At 54.5% G+C, this 14,642-nt stretch overlaps 5 protein-coding genes across 5 annotated transcripts; 3 read left to right on the forward strand and 2 right to left on the reverse strand.

The window, feature by feature from the left end:
* Positions 1-960: 960 nt before the first annotated feature.
* INS49_015881 (uncharacterized protein) lies at positions 961-1,878 on the reverse strand (the record flags this gene model as incomplete). The annotated part of the gene is made up of 1 exon (XM_043176559.1): positions 961-1,878. One exon carries the CDS (start codon positions 1,876-1,878, stop codon positions 961-963), a length of 918 nt encoding a protein of 305 aa, XP_043020014.1.
* Positions 1,879-3,835: 1,957 nt separating this feature from the next.
* Positions 3,836-4,846, forward strand: INS49_015882 (uncharacterized protein; the record flags this gene model as incomplete). The annotated part of the gene is made up of 1 exon (XM_043176560.1): positions 3,836-4,846. One exon carries the CDS (start codon positions 3,836-3,838, stop codon positions 4,844-4,846), a length of 1,011 nt encoding a protein of 336 aa, XP_043020015.1.
* Positions 4,847-8,338: 3,492 nt separating this feature from the next.
* Positions 8,339-9,806, forward strand: INS49_015883 (uncharacterized protein; the record flags this gene model as incomplete). Its single annotated transcript, XM_043176561.1, has 2 exons — positions 8,339-8,445; positions 8,516-9,806. The coding sequence occupies 2 exons, from the start codon at positions 8,339-8,341 to the stop codon at positions 9,804-9,806; spliced, it is 1,398 nt and encodes a 465-aa protein (XP_043020016.1).
* Positions 9,807-10,746: 940 nt separating this feature from the next.
* On the reverse strand, positions 10,747-11,293 carry INS49_015884 (uncharacterized protein; the record flags this gene model as incomplete). The annotated part of the gene is made up of 3 exons (XM_043176562.1): positions 10,747-10,754; positions 10,809-11,089; positions 11,145-11,293. The coding sequence occupies 3 exons, from the start codon at positions 11,291-11,293 to the stop codon at positions 10,747-10,749; spliced, it is 438 nt and encodes a 145-aa protein (XP_043020017.1).
* A 465-nt stretch (positions 11,294-11,758) lies between these two features.
* On the forward strand, positions 11,759-13,144 carry INS49_015885 (uncharacterized protein; the record flags this gene model as incomplete). The annotated part of the gene is made up of 1 exon (XM_043176563.1): positions 11,759-13,144. One exon carries the CDS (start codon positions 11,759-11,761, stop codon positions 13,142-13,144), a length of 1,386 nt encoding a protein of 461 aa, XP_043020018.1.
* Positions 13,145-14,642: the final 1,498 nt, after the last annotated feature.

A 14,642-nucleotide genomic window follows, 5' to 3' on the forward strand; every position in this document is an offset into this window, starting at 1 on the left:
TGCATGTGAGATCCCAGCAGCAGGTAGGGCCGCGACGGGGCAACAGGAGAGAGGTCTAGGGCAAAGCTCGTATTTTTAAAGCAGTAGTTTCCGCGACGTCCTAGTAGGGGCTCGCAGCGGTCTGGCCGAAGCCAACACCCATGCCAGAAATGAGACGGCCGACAATGAATACGCCGAGGTGCTGAGAAGTGCCAGTAATGGCCCGACTGTGTTGATTATGGCACCAATGTACAGGCCGAACTTGCGACCTCTGGGGTCTATAAGCACACGGGCCAAGGGGCCCAGCAGTAAGGCACCGAGGAATGTCGAGCATGTGTTGATGATGCGGGTGGCGGCCGTCATGTCAAAATAGCTGTATAGGCCGTATTATTCGGACTGCGATATCATGCACACGGAGGCCTATGGACAACACACTAAGCATTGACGACCTGTCTTGCTCCCTGGGGTGGGGCCAGACGGCTCAATGGATGGAAAATACCACTTTTTAGTATCTTGGACAGGGGCAGAACACTTTCGGCCAGAGATCAGCAAGTCATTTCTTGCCCAATCAGCTGAAGCTTAACCCCCCCCCCTATATAGACCAGCCGCAACAATAGCAGATCAGATGCAGAGAACGAACATATCAAAACCGCGCATGCTCTTCTGCCCAGTGATTACCCAGAGCTCACCTTTCCGCTGCCCATGACTATGCGGATCCAAGATTTTCCCCTTTCGACCGCATGTGGGTGTAAGTGGGTGGCTTGACCTGCTTGGCACTACCTGGCCCTGTTCAGACTTAAGCCGACGGGGATAAGTCATGCACAGTGGCCACATGATCATATAAAATGAAATAAACGTTAAGCTCTCCCGACTGACAGATCGACTTGCTCAAGTGCAAGACGGAGACCGTAGATCTAAAACATGATGATCAACCTACAGACTAATGCAGACGCAACGTATCGTAACAAGATTAACGCCGCATCAACCGTCTTGGTGAACAGCAGCGAAGAAAATATAACGATACCCACGGTCATATGTATCAAAGAAAATACGGTTGCAAAATCCTCGCCATAGCAACAATTTGGGATCCGGAACCAAGGTACTGGCGTCCACAGGTTTGTGGAAAGCACTCAGCTTGAACTCCAAAGCGAATGCGGATCGCAGAGACTTGGACGGAGTGTTGGCTCTCAATGCCAGGGCGGCGGGCAGGTGCACGAAGAAGGGCAGCACTGTCCAAACGATGGGCATGTACGAGCTCTGGCAGATGAAGTTGAGCACGGTGGCGACACCCAGCTGCCACGAGGTGTAGCAGACGTTGAAGACGGCGATGCTGACGATGACGTACTGCGCGCGAACCACGAGCAAGGCGGCCCAGCGGCGGATACACAGGCGCCGAAGGGCCCACTTCGGAAATAGGGACGGCTTCCTGGCGATGTCAAGGGGCGAGTCGTCTTCGTACGAAAGAATGCGCGAGGGATAAACGCCAACGGTGCCGAGGGTGAGAAGGAGTGACAGAAATGGCCGGTTCAGAGAAATAAGGCCAATCTCGCTGACTGTCGGGCCGAGCGTGGACAGGATGATGGGGCTTAGGCCGAGGACGAGCGCCGAACTGGCCATGAAGGACTTTTGGCTCTCGCTCGTATTTTGGAGGATGCATTCTTGGTGTTTTAGACAGAGCGCATCTAATCGGTTTGATGAGTCGTACTCCTCCCATTCCTGGACGTATGCAGACAACGACTGAGCGCAGTCTTGTTGATTGTGTGTCCAGAGTGTGTGCTGGCTCAACGCAGGCAGAAGCGCCTGGAATTTCTGTGGACCGCGAAGGCCTGCGTATTTGCTGCTGCAAAGAGCCGGTAGTTGGATTAGAACCAGTATATGCCACAAGAGAACCAGGAGCATGGCGAAGGAAGAGTTCGGGAATTATTTGCATTTGGTGCCAGACGTCAGGGTGAGCAATAAACCAGTCGGGCTTCAACAGATCTAATACGGGGCCGGTCGTGCCACTATTCGCTCATCAGCCTGCGCTCATTACCACCTTCTGTCATGTTCCGCGAGGCTGCAGCAAAATCATTTGACGACAAATCTGCAAGGGGGCGCGTCTTTCTTCAGCTGTGCTGCGGCGCGGGATAAGCCAGCAAATCATCTTGTTTCTAGCGGGAAACAAGTTCAATCAACCACTGGTGCTGACAAAGGCCGCAAGCAAATTGGATCTCAATACAGCCAGCACACCTTCGAGTATGGTGGTTGCCGAGCTGGTAAGCTTTCTCTGGCCCCAACCAATAAATGCCCCGAGCAATGCTACTGCATCACCTGATATCAACACCACTCATGCCAAACAGCATTTTGAGGTCAGGTGACGTCAGCAGCGGTGATCTGTTTGCGCGTAAGCAATGCGAAAACTCGCCAGGTTTTTGCCATTGGGCGTTTTCGGGCAGCTGGGCCACTTTAGCAATCGCAAGCGACTCGTGTTGAACAAGAAGCTGCGATGGCAGAATCGTGACACGGCCTGCGAAGCGCTCAGCTTCTAAAGATGGAGACTCGGTGGGCGGCGGCTGACTTTTTACTGCGACACCCTTGTCGGTGTTGTTGCAGGTGAGTCCCCTTGCCCATCTCCCATGCCCTGCTCTGTCTGCAAGTCAGCATGGCGGCAGGGCTCGGGTTCGGGTGCGAAGTGGGATGAATTTGGATGTTCCGAGGATTGACCGGGTAGAATGATGGAGAAGAAACATCAATGTGTGATCCTGAACATTGGGATCTAAACGGGGTAGCTCTGAATCTGGCATGCGATCGACAACTGACACTGCTCGTCGGCGGCCCCGATCCGGATGATCACCAAAGACAGTGAGGCTCTGCTCGGTCGTGCATCCGGAAATGGTCGTCCCCAGGCCGTTTACAGTGGACGGACCCGCTATTGACGGCCTCATGGATGTCGTCGATCACTTGGCAATCTTAAAAACATTGGATGGGAACAGAGTGCCGCCGTCTGTTTTACCCTTGAACGTTGATTGGGTCGGCTCGGCTCAGAGGAGCCCTGCATGGGACAAAAAAGCGACAAACTTTTGACCAGACGCCGATGACTTCATGCGACAGGCAACAAGAAAATGCCAACAGCGCTACGGCGAGGGGATTCAGATGTTTCATCCTCGAGTTGATGAGGTTGTCGTGCTGGCAGGCGCACCGTCGGCGGCCAGCCCCTGACGGCTAAGCGACGAGTGTGGAAATCCCCTGCGAGTGCTGTCTTATTCGAAACAAAGGCCCCCAGCCGGCGTTTCGACAAGTGGGCCGTTTTGCCCCAACATGGTGTAAGTTGATTCGTGGAACAGATGCAAACATAAACACGCGGGTAGCCCCTTTTCTTGGCGGCGGCTCCCAGTGGCCCCTTAATTCGACATCCTCACTGCGACCACGATGGGATCAAGACTCCACCAAGTCAAATCCGGCCCGGCAGGCTGGGCGAGTTCAGGCAGTCCAAGGGGGCGAAGAGATCCATGATGAAAATATTCCCGAGGCTGATGAACGGAGGAGAGGAGAGCCACTGCGGCGCATAGGGGGTTAACCGACGGAGCGAAGCGGAGCATGGCCCACCGTCTGGGACTGGCACAGCATGGTATAAAGCGATGCATCGTCGCACGCCTCTCCGGGTCTCCTGATTGTTCTGGCAGTTCATCTCACCTTCAAGTCTTCGTCTTCTGATCTTCATCACCGCAGCTGTCGCTTGCGCCATTCTTTCGCCCATTTCGGCTCATTCATTCTTTCAACCCTGGTGGTAAACAATCTCGATTCTCTCAATCACAACAAAAGTTTCATCTCCCGACTCTTTTCGTCCCCACCAAACAAAACCCCCTACCAAGCCAAAATGCGTTCCACATTCGCTGGTGTTGCGGCCTTCGCGGCCACCGCTGCTGCCCACTACAACTTTGAGGCCCTGATCCACAACGACAAGGTCACCGAGCCCTACGAGTTCGTCCGCCAGACGACCAACTCCAACTCGCCCATCACCGATGTGACCTCGGACGACTTCATCTGCAACCAGGGCGGCCTGGACGCCGACATCATGGCCAAGACCAAGACCCAGGCCGTTGCCGCCGGCGACTCTGTCGGCTTCACCATCAACAGCAACCTCGGCCACCCGGGTCCCCTGTCCGTCTACATGTCCAAGGCGACCGGTGAGGCGGCCGCCTACAAGGGCGACGGCGACTGGTTCAAGGTCTACGAGCTGACCACCTCGAGCATCACCGCCGAGGGCCTGCAGTGGGCCACCTCTGTCGGCGGCGGCATCAGCAACTTCACCTTCACCCTGCCCGAGGACATGCCCGCCGGCGACTACCTGATGCGCGGCGAGCACATCGCCCTGCACGGCGCCCAGGAGAAGGGCGGCGCCCAGTTCTACATCGGCTGCGCCCAGCTGACCGTCTCCGGGTCCGGCGCCGGCTCCCCAAGCCCCGCCGTCAAGATCCCCGGCGTCTACGACGGCACCGAGGACGGCATCGTCATCAACCTGTACTACCCGGCCCCTACCAGCTACACCGCCCCCGGCCCCGCCACCTGGCCCAACGCCTGCATCGACCACACCGCCAACTACGCCGACCAGACCTCGGACGGTGACTGCACCAACGACGACGGTGCCGGTGCCTCCTCCGGCTCCGGCTCCGGCTCCTCTGGCTCGGCCACCGGTGCCCCTGCCGCCACTGGCGCGCCCGCTGCCACCGCCACCGGTGCTGGCCAGTCCTCTGCCCGCCCCACTGCCACCGGCGCCGCTGGTGTGTCTGGCAACGCCGCCGCTGCCCAGCCCACCGAGGCCGCCGACGAGTCCAGCTGCTCCAAGAAGCGCTCCACCAAGAAGCGCGGCCTGAAGCTGATGGCTTAAGTTTCGTTCGGAGTGATGTTTACGGGGAGTTGCTTGTTCGTGTTGTGTGAATACTTGTGGCTGCTGCCTTGTGCGTGGCCCCATTCGTTGTATATATATATACATCAGTGTCCCTCTTCGGGGCATTGAAACCTGCATAGCGATAGATGTGCGATGGATCGGGAGGAGTCGAGGGTCTTGACCGTGTGGCAGTTTGGAAACTTCCTGTCCATGGTCTTGATTCTTCTGTACAATAGAAGCAATGATTCACCAAATGCGAAGTCTTGATCTAACTCAATCTTGTTTGCATGTCCTGAATGCGTAGTGCATGTCGTAATTGATTAACCCTGACTTGCTTCTGAGGTGGGCAATTATCACGTCCTGGCATCGAAAGCCTATAGAAACCTCGGAGCCGTTTTATAGCACAATCACACGCTGGGTCGACCAGTCTGGGCAATTCAGAGATGATAAGTTGATACAAGGGCAGGACCCCAATCGCTCACCTCCAGCAGCCCTGGCTGCAACGCGCTTGCGTCCGCGCAGTATTGCCCGATGACCATCAATCATCGAACTTGCCCGTAGGCGCGACTACGGCCCATACGAATTTGGGGTAGGCCATATGTTGCCATTTCCTTCTTCCATGGCAGTTCTCACGTGTTATGTATGGGTAGTATATGTACGTGAACTCCGTGCGGTAGGCCAGTGTTCCTCATCGTACCTTGTGTGGTGCAGTTTGATGGCGATGCTACTGGTGCCTTTTCTTTCCTTTTGTTGGCTTCTGAAGCACAGCGGCAAGCAAAGCGCCTAATTCGGAGGCTACCTTCAAGCTTTCCGGGTGAGTGTATTATAAATTGCTTCAAACGCTGCAGCGCTGTATTACTCCTACACTTCAGCCAGTCGGCAGTTGTATTTCCAATTTGATCGTACCGGTCAGTCGATATCGGGAAGTATCGCGGCGTGGTATATATTGCCCCCTGTTGGGCTTCTCTGTACTGTTGCTCACGCTGCCCGTGGGTGCCTCAATGTCGTCGTCTCCGAATTGCCTTCCAGTCAGTCCCTGTAGTCGTCATTCCTTCTCCATACTGCCCATTTTGCGCGAGGGGAGGAGCCTCCGTGTCCCAGGACGTCGGGCCGGTCGCTCACCCGACAGGAGGACGTCGTTGTGAATTACCTGCGGATGAGCATAGCTCACAGCCTGCAGCACCAGAGCACTCCCCTTGGTCACGTTGAAAACAATGCGGCCCAGTTTGAAACATTTTCCAAAATTTACTTTTCGCGCCTTTCCATGTTTCAGGGCACAGAATCGGGAGTGAGACCTGCAGGCAGGGGACGAAAGTTCTCTAGATGGCAGGGTCTGTGTGGTCATGGAGAAGTTACAGTAACCTTCTGGTCCATTAAGCCTCTCGCAGATCTCATATCATAGTTATCGCAGAAGGTTGTCACACTCGGGGCTTAAATGAATATGAAGTGCCATCCGCGTATCAGGAGGTTGACATCATGATACTATACCGAGGCGTAAATACAGGGGGGGCAATGCTTGAGCTCATGGTCATCCGTATACAAAGCAAAGCTGTCGGGTTTTGAACCTGGCAACTCTAAATAGCTCTTTTACGTAACGTTAGTATCCAGTGAAGTGGTTGAAGCCTTGCATCACAAAAGAGAATCTGGGGTTCAAAGAGGCGATTGAGTCAATGGTTGGGCTCGTGTTGATATTTTGTGGGGCACATGGACGGTCTTGCCAAAGAGTCTGAAAACAAAGTATACCCTGTACAGGGACATCATGGACTTGATGAGCAGTGCCAGTGATGTTCAAGGGAATACTTCGGGAGATCCATTGATGACAGACCGACACGTGCAGTCTCTATACAAGCTTTCAAGCAGAAATATGCCTCAGCAGAAATATGCCTCGGCCGAAATATATCCTGACATAGAGTTTGCGAAGGGAGCGGTAGCCAGTGGCAGTGGCCGCCGGCCACAGAGGCAACCTGTTTGTTTGTCATGTTTATGGCTCTTGACAATGCACTGACCAAAGTTTGCTTGATCGGACGAACGACTTCGCCCGCTGGCCCCGCTCCCATCGAAGAGTCCCCTTGGTTGACGGTTGCCAAGTACGGAGTAGCTGTTACGGTGCGCCGGAATGACACGCAATAAGCGAGAGTCTATTTTATGAAGATACTGACTCTTTGCTGGTGTTTCATTTTGAGCAAGATGAACGGCGGCCCACCCTCTCTTGGTCCTTAGTCGAACTTGGCGTCCAAGAGGCAGAGGTCCGCGTGGAAGCGGGACTCCAGAATTGGAATCGCCCAGAACCTTGAGTCAAAACCCTGGCCCGAGCTGCCAAACCGACAGCCGATTGTGGTTTGATCGATTGGGTGTGCCCCTGAGCTCAGCCTGCCTGCAGAATCTGGAGGTGGCGTCTGGGGAACTGTAACAAGTACCCAGAGAGAGCTATGCAGTGCTGCAGTCAGCCATAGCGCATGAATTAACCAACCGTTGTACTCGGCAGTCTCGGAGGTAGTACGACAGTGGGGTGGGTGATTGCCTAGCAAGCGCGCCGGGCAAATTCAATGCCCTGCCAGTGGCGCTTTACATTTGCCAGGTGCAGTGCAGTGGCAATGGGGGCATCAACGGGCATATGCGTGCAAACATCTCGGAGATGGGGCAAACATTAAACGAATGAGGGCATTCCACACGAGATTTTGCACACATGCGCGCCAAAAATACGCGAACTCTCTTCAAGTGAAGCATTGAATCTTGCATCCGTGAACTGGGACTGGGTCGAGCTTAAGCGGAGGGTTAACCTTGTCAGTTGGGGACGGCCTTGTCCGACACCCAGGGGCTCGGGCTGCTTTTTATTCCCGCCTGCCCTACAAACCCGACAATAAGGTTCAGACATGGTGTGGCACTGCCAGCGACTAATCCACATCCGACCATGCGGGTGCCGGTTGGGCCCCATTCTGCCCAGAGTTTCTTTTTCCTTTTCTTTCTTTTGCAGTAAAATCGTTCGGGGTACAGTGGTAGCACCCAGGGGTAGTCCATGTCGCGCCACCAAACAGGCATCAGGAGTTCCGCACAGCAGGCTCGCAGTGACATGGTGGTTTAGCCCCGATATAGTTCTAAATCCTATTCCTCTGCGGCTCAGCAAGCAGCCAACAAACAAACACAGGCGGGCGGGCGGCAAGGATCGGTAGGCAAGCAAACCCCTGAGGTAGGATCCAAGATCGTCGGTCCTTCCCACTCCCAAGCTAGTCAGGGCCCCGGGTGACATGCAGGCATGAGGCATACAACTCAACCCGCCGTCAACGGCCTCGTCACTTCTCATTTAATAGGCCTCTGAGTCCGCGCCTCCTTCCTCGAGAACTTCCTCGTCCCATCACAGGCTTACTACCAACTCATTCTTTCCCTCTTTCAGGTGTCCTTTTTATACCGCAACAGACCAGTCGAGCGAGCATTTCTGCTGTCCACTGAGTCGTCCACTCTTTGTTCTCATCTCACTTTCACTTCACCTCCACCATGGTTTGCCCATCGACTCTGGGCGCCGGGCTGGGCGCCGTTGGTGCCGCGGCCGGAGTTGCCAACGCTGCCACTGCTGCTCCTCGTTACGCCCTCTACTTTGACCAGTAAGCCCAACCAACAGGCGAAAGACGCCGGATATTGAGGCTCATGATGGATGCTGACATGAAAACACAGGTACCACACGGCAGTGCTGCCCAACAAGACGCTGACTGCCGGCATCACTCATGTCATCACGGCCTTTGCCAACTCATCTCTCTTCGCCTCCGACCCCGTGGGCACCTACACCCCATTCATGAACCTGTCCGACATCCGCCCCATGTTCGACAACGGTACCCAGGTGTGCCTGGCCATCGGAGGTTGGGGCGACACTGAGGGCTTCCGCCTGGGCCTCGCCACCGAGGAGTCCCGCACCCTGTACGCCAACAACATTGCCGCCACCATGGATGCTCACGGCTTCGACTGCATCGACATCGACCACGAGTACCCCGCTGGAAACGGCTACGACTACAAGCAGGTCCCCAACTCGGACCTCGTCTCCGAGATCGAGACCTTCCCTCAGCTGCTCGGCTCCATCAAGCAGGCCATTGGCGGCAGGGAGCTGTCCATCGCCGTGCCCGGCCTCGAGCGCGACATGATCGCCTTCACTGCCGAGTCCGTTCCCCTGATCGACAGTGCTGTCGACGTCGTCAACGTCATGACGTACGATCTGCTCAACCGCCGCGACAACTACACCAAGCACCACACCGACATCCAGGGCTCCCTCAACGCCATCCAGGCCTACATCGACCGCGGCTTCGCCCCCTCCAAGCTGAACCTCGGAATGGCCTTCTACGCCAAGTACTTCACCCTCGCCGCCAACACCACCTGCACCCAGCCCATCGGCTGCCCTCTCGCCCCGGCCGAGGACGCCCAGGGCCAGGACACCGGCACCTCTGGCGCCGTGACCTTCGAGGCCTCTTCCTTCCCCGTTACGGTCGACCCCAGCACCCTGACCTCCTCCACCGACGGATCCTGCGGCACCGGCACCACGTTCCAGTGCACTGGCTCCGCTACTGGCGGCGCCTGCTGCTCCCAGTACGGGTTCTGCGGCGACACCACCGGCCACTGTGGAACCGGCTGCCAGGGCCAGTACGGCACCTGCACCGACGGCGACAAGAAGACCACGGCGCAGTCCTTCGCCGATGCCCTGACCAACGGCCAGACCGACACCGAGAACGGCGGCCAGTGGTACGTCGACGCCGAGGCGGGGCTCTTCTGGACCTACGACACCCCAGAGCTCCTCACCCAGAAGTTCACCGACATCGTCGCCGCCAAGGGCCTGGGCGGTGTCATGGCCTGGTCCCTCGCTGAGGACAGCAACGACTGGTCGCTCCTCAAGGCGATGCAGGATGGTGTCAAGGGCCTGGCCGCCAACGCCACCACCGCTGCGGCCCAGACCAAGAAGATCCGCCGCAGGCGCTACTAGAGGTGGTCTTGATACCCAGGGGCCGAGATGGCATTTGAATTGATAAGATAGCATGAGGACGTGGGATCAACTTTTTGGAGTCTCTCGCATAATGAGCCTTGCTAACTACATGATGATTAATTCACAAAAACTTGTCCCAACCTTGCAGACTGTTTCATTCTACGTCGTGACCTTGAAACTATGAACCGCTTGTAATACTGCGACGATACTGATGTGAAAAGATGAGAACTTGAAATGATTCATTAGCTGTTGCAACCACAGTGCAAGTCTAGATCATGTTCAGTTCGGGTTCCAGCTGAGAGGTGGACAATTTTAGTCCGCCCTGTCCGAGGAGCAATGGTTTTCTTCTGGGGTTCCTGAAATCTGGAACGCTTTGAACTCCTTCGACTCGAGCACAGCCGAGGCGGAGGGCCTTTGGCGTGGATCGACCACCAACATGAGGCGAAGAAGGTCTCTTAACCGGTCCGGTATCTTGAGTTTTTGAATCTCTTCTGCGAAAGGCGCAATCCATTTGCGGACCTTCCTCATCTTCACTCAAAAGTACTGCAGATTCGACTGCGGATTTGAGGGTCGGTCGCTCAACTTGATCAGGGGTAGGGATATGCCACCCAGGGAAGAGCCGTCTGAGTTTTGCCATACACCAAGCATCGTTGATGAGATGATGAGGGCTGTCCCATGCCCCCAAGACGCCGGGCTTGATCCAGCAAAGCAGCAGTGCGGCAACTGCCCATACCTGCGATAGCTTAGTGCATGGCTGGCCCAAGAAGACTTCAGGGGCACGCATGGCGTAAGGCTGGGCGTTGTAAAGATGGCCATCCGGAACAACTACAAACCTGTTAGTAACTTGGAGACATTGATCTTGCTTAGCCGTTGCATACCGAGTCCCAGGTCTGCTACTTTGGCAGTGATACAGCCAGTGTCGACGCCAGAGAGTAGGGTATTAGCAGGCTTATAATCTTTGTTGGTTAGCAAATTTCAATCAATTATAGTCAGATATTTCACCTGTGTTAACGTGTCGTTGGCGGTCGAGCACGACGCAACTGGTCAACGTCTCCTTCACAACCGCCTTGATAATGGCATAGGTGCGCGTGTTGGGCTGGTACCTCACATCCGCAAGGGTCGAGTCTAGCCACTCCAAAGCGATGGTGTGGCTGTCAATCACATCATATAGTTGCCGGAAGCATATCGCCGACGCGACACCAGGCAGGCGATAACCTCGACATTCACGCTCGAGGTTCTCCGAGGCAATCTTATCGCCAGGCAAAGCTTTCTTGATGACAGCCCTGGTTGGATGGATCAGTGTCAATACTGAGATACAGTCGCTGGAACACAACAAACCATTGTGGTGTATCGGGGCTATTCTCCCGTGGGACAACGCTGGCTTTGAAGACGGCGGATGCGTGTGTGTCATCACCTTTAATTGCATCTGTTATGCGGTAGCCCCATTTAGCACCTTGGAGAAGGTGTCCAGGGGCAAGAGACGACATGGTTCTTGAAAGGGAGGTTCTTGCTGTAGACGATACCAGGTGGGCAAGTGAGCCCATCGCTAGAGTGCAAAATGGGAAGACAGCGTGGCCGGTGGGTTTATTTGAGTGGGTGGGTGGATGGATGGGCGGACGGTGGAAGCACCCGTGTCGTGGATGTTGACAGACACCCAACGAGTACTACGCGATCTGGCCTGCATCCTCTTATGAGCACTTGAGCAGTTAGTTCACAATCCCAGGATCCCTCCCACCCCGGCCCCGGGAAACTACAGCTGGGACAATTTCCATAGGGTTAGGGTCTGAAGAAAATCTAGAATTAGCGTCAACAAGTGGACAAACACCAAATGCAGGTCGTGTGCTACAGTGCATATGCGCCCAGCAGTCTTTCAATCGCGGGTCAAAGTTGGTAGATCTCCATGTCTCCTCTACTAGTTTCACCCGGATCAACTTTTCAGCCCGTGGCGGAAGATGCAAGCGCCCGACCTGCCTCAGTCTTATGACAGCCTCGAACAGTTGACTGACGACCTGACCGATTTCATTCAAACTCCACTGGTGCGCCAGATCACAGGCGGCGTCCACGTGAATGATGCCTTCATCGAAGATGCCTGGAGCAAGCTTCCAGCAGAATGGACCAATCATTGGGACTCAATTCCAGATTCTCGAATCGCACAGCGAGACATGATCGACAGCATCGACGAAGATGAACGCACACGTCAGTCTGGTAGCCATGAGAGCGCTACGAGCCGGCCCGGGTCCCTTGTATCATGGCTGGAGAAGCTGAGGTCGGTCTCTTTGCCTCGAAGTCAGCGCAAAGGGCCGGTTTTAACCCTTCCCGAAATTCTCACCGACCGCATGGAGACAAAGAAACTCAACGAGGTGTCTGTTGCGGCGCCTTACATCCATTCCATTTGCCAAGCGAGCGGCATCACTCACGTCGTGGAGATGGGCTCTGGGCAGGGCTATCTCTCAAACACGCTTGCCTACCTCTTCCCGTCTCTCCGTGTCCTGGCCATCGACGGCAGTGAGTCTCAGATTGCCGGATCGAAGGCCTTTGCCACGTCTCTCGGTATCACAGAAAACAGGATACAACATTTTGTTCGATATATTGACGGCTCGATGACACTGGCTTCGGAGATAGATGTTTGGGCGGCAGGGCAGAAGTGCCTGCTCGTGGGACTTCACGCCTGCGGCAATCTGTCCGAGCACATGCTTAGGTACTTCGCTACATGCCTCTCCATTACTCACCTGGCAGCCGTTGGGTGCTGCTATAACCACATCGTGATACGCTCAGACAGCTACCCGGATGGCTTTCCCATAAGCGAGCGGCTGCGGAAGCGGAACGTCACTCTGACGCCCACGGCTTTAATGGCGGGTTGCCAGGCCCCCAACAATTGGGCGAGGACAGACTTGAACAAGCCCAAGTCCATGTATTCCAGGAAGCAGTTTTACCGTTCTTTGCTGGAGAAGATATTTCATGATAAAGGTATTCATATCGACGACAAGCCGAACTGGGGAATTAGGAAGAGCGACCTAGCCAACTTCGAGAGCTTTACAAGACGTGCGATGGAATGTCTAGGTGTCGAACAGAATACGATATCGGAGATGGACATCGCCGAGTATGAAACTCGGTACGCGAGCCATGAGGGCAGGATCTCCATCCTGTGGACACTGAGTGTGCTGTGCTGCAAAGCAATCGAGAGCGTCATTGCTCTTGACCGTTACTGGTTCCTCGTCGAGCATGGAGCTTGCAATGTGGACATTGTTCCCATATTTGAGTACAAGATCTCACCGAGGAATCTGATGATGGTCGCTGAAAAGCCTCACAAGTCTTTGAGTGCCGACGCCAAGGAATGACACCAAGTATATCTTCCGCCCCTTCCGGAGGAGAGTCATGTTCTCAGTGGCTAAAGGACGGCCAAACACCTTGATGCAGCAGGTTTGATATCTCTCAAGAGGTGTCTTGTGAGACAATCAACCGCGCGGCTCCAAGCGCACCTCAGAAACATCTTCCGGAAAGCAACGCAACAGCCCCGAATACTATTCTATGCCTCGTCGATCCTGTCCCAACTCTTGCGCTCAGACTCGAGGATGCCAACATGTTGGAGATCTTTGGCTCGTATTAGCAGTGAAAATTTGCCAGGACGCGACTTCGCCATTCTGTACAGGTCAAGGCGAACTCACTCTTCGGCTTCGTGGTGGGAGGGTTCACATTGAGGAAGTGGAAAGTGCCGTTTAACAAAGCACGAAGAATAAAGCTGCTTCCATCTCACACGCGTGGCTATTCTCTACCGCGAACACCAGACTCCCACGTCGGCTTCGGAGACTTCTTTCGTCGACCTCTCAAAGGATTCCGGTTTTGACAAGTGGTAGGGAGAAAGGTGGCTTGTAAAGCACTTATAAGCCTATATTGATGTATTTCCATGAACGATCTTATAACGCTGCATGCGCAGTAATATGCTACAGCAACGTAGAAAACTTAGATATAGATGAAGTCGTTGAAAAATCTGCTGTGTCTACTTTAATGTGAAACAAGCAGATTTGGAATACCCTGCAGTCTGGACACGAGGAAACAACATCGACAGTCCAACTCGTCTATACGTTTCCTTGTTGTCCACAACCGGTTCCAGCACGAGTGCCCAAAGAACGCAGTCTACGTTTTGAAACTCCTGCCAAAGGTCGATACAGTTCTATCATCAAGTCAGGACGTGTCTTTTCAACTAATGTTCGCGGGCGGAAGACTCACATCAAGACAGGGCTCAGAGAAGAACTCTGGGATCGCAAAACCCGGTTTCTCGGAGACCTCTGAAGTTTTCATCTTGCTCAAAATACAAAACTCCATAGTGCTGTGATCAGTCGAGCTGGAGGGTTCTTCGTTCCGGTCCAGTGTTGCGAAGCCAAGAGTACCGTCGTCGCTTTGCAGAAGATGGGTCTGAGCCAAGTATAGCTGAGGTCCCTCTTTACCTCGAAGATAGTCCTGACATCTAGTCATACAGCAGACATTCATTTGTGCCCATCCGACTTGGCCCTGGACCAGATCATCAGATACAGACAGATGAGCCGGTTGAAACTTCTTGATTACAACGCAGCTGTGATCGTACTGGAGCCCATAGTGATAAATTGACGTACATATCCAGTTCTTTGAGCCTTCCGTGGCTGCCCAAGACCATGATGGGAGTGTAGAATCCCCGTAAGCCAAGACTGACCCCCGATACCATAGAAGGTGCTCTGGGATCTCTGTCTCCCACATCCCTTCTCTCAGAAATTTGTCATCCCTTCTTCTGCCTTCATCGTTGATTATCAATTGCAGGGCAGGCAGGCGATCAGATGGCCATGTAAGCTTTCTCTCAGAGGA

The sequence above is a fragment of the Diaporthe citri genome (assembly GCF_014595645.1).
Source record: "Diaporthe citri strain NFHF-8-4 chromosome Unknown scaffold_9, whole genome shotgun sequence".
Classification (NCBI taxonomy): Eukaryota; Fungi; Ascomycota; class Sordariomycetes; order Diaporthales; family Diaporthaceae; genus Diaporthe; species Diaporthe citri.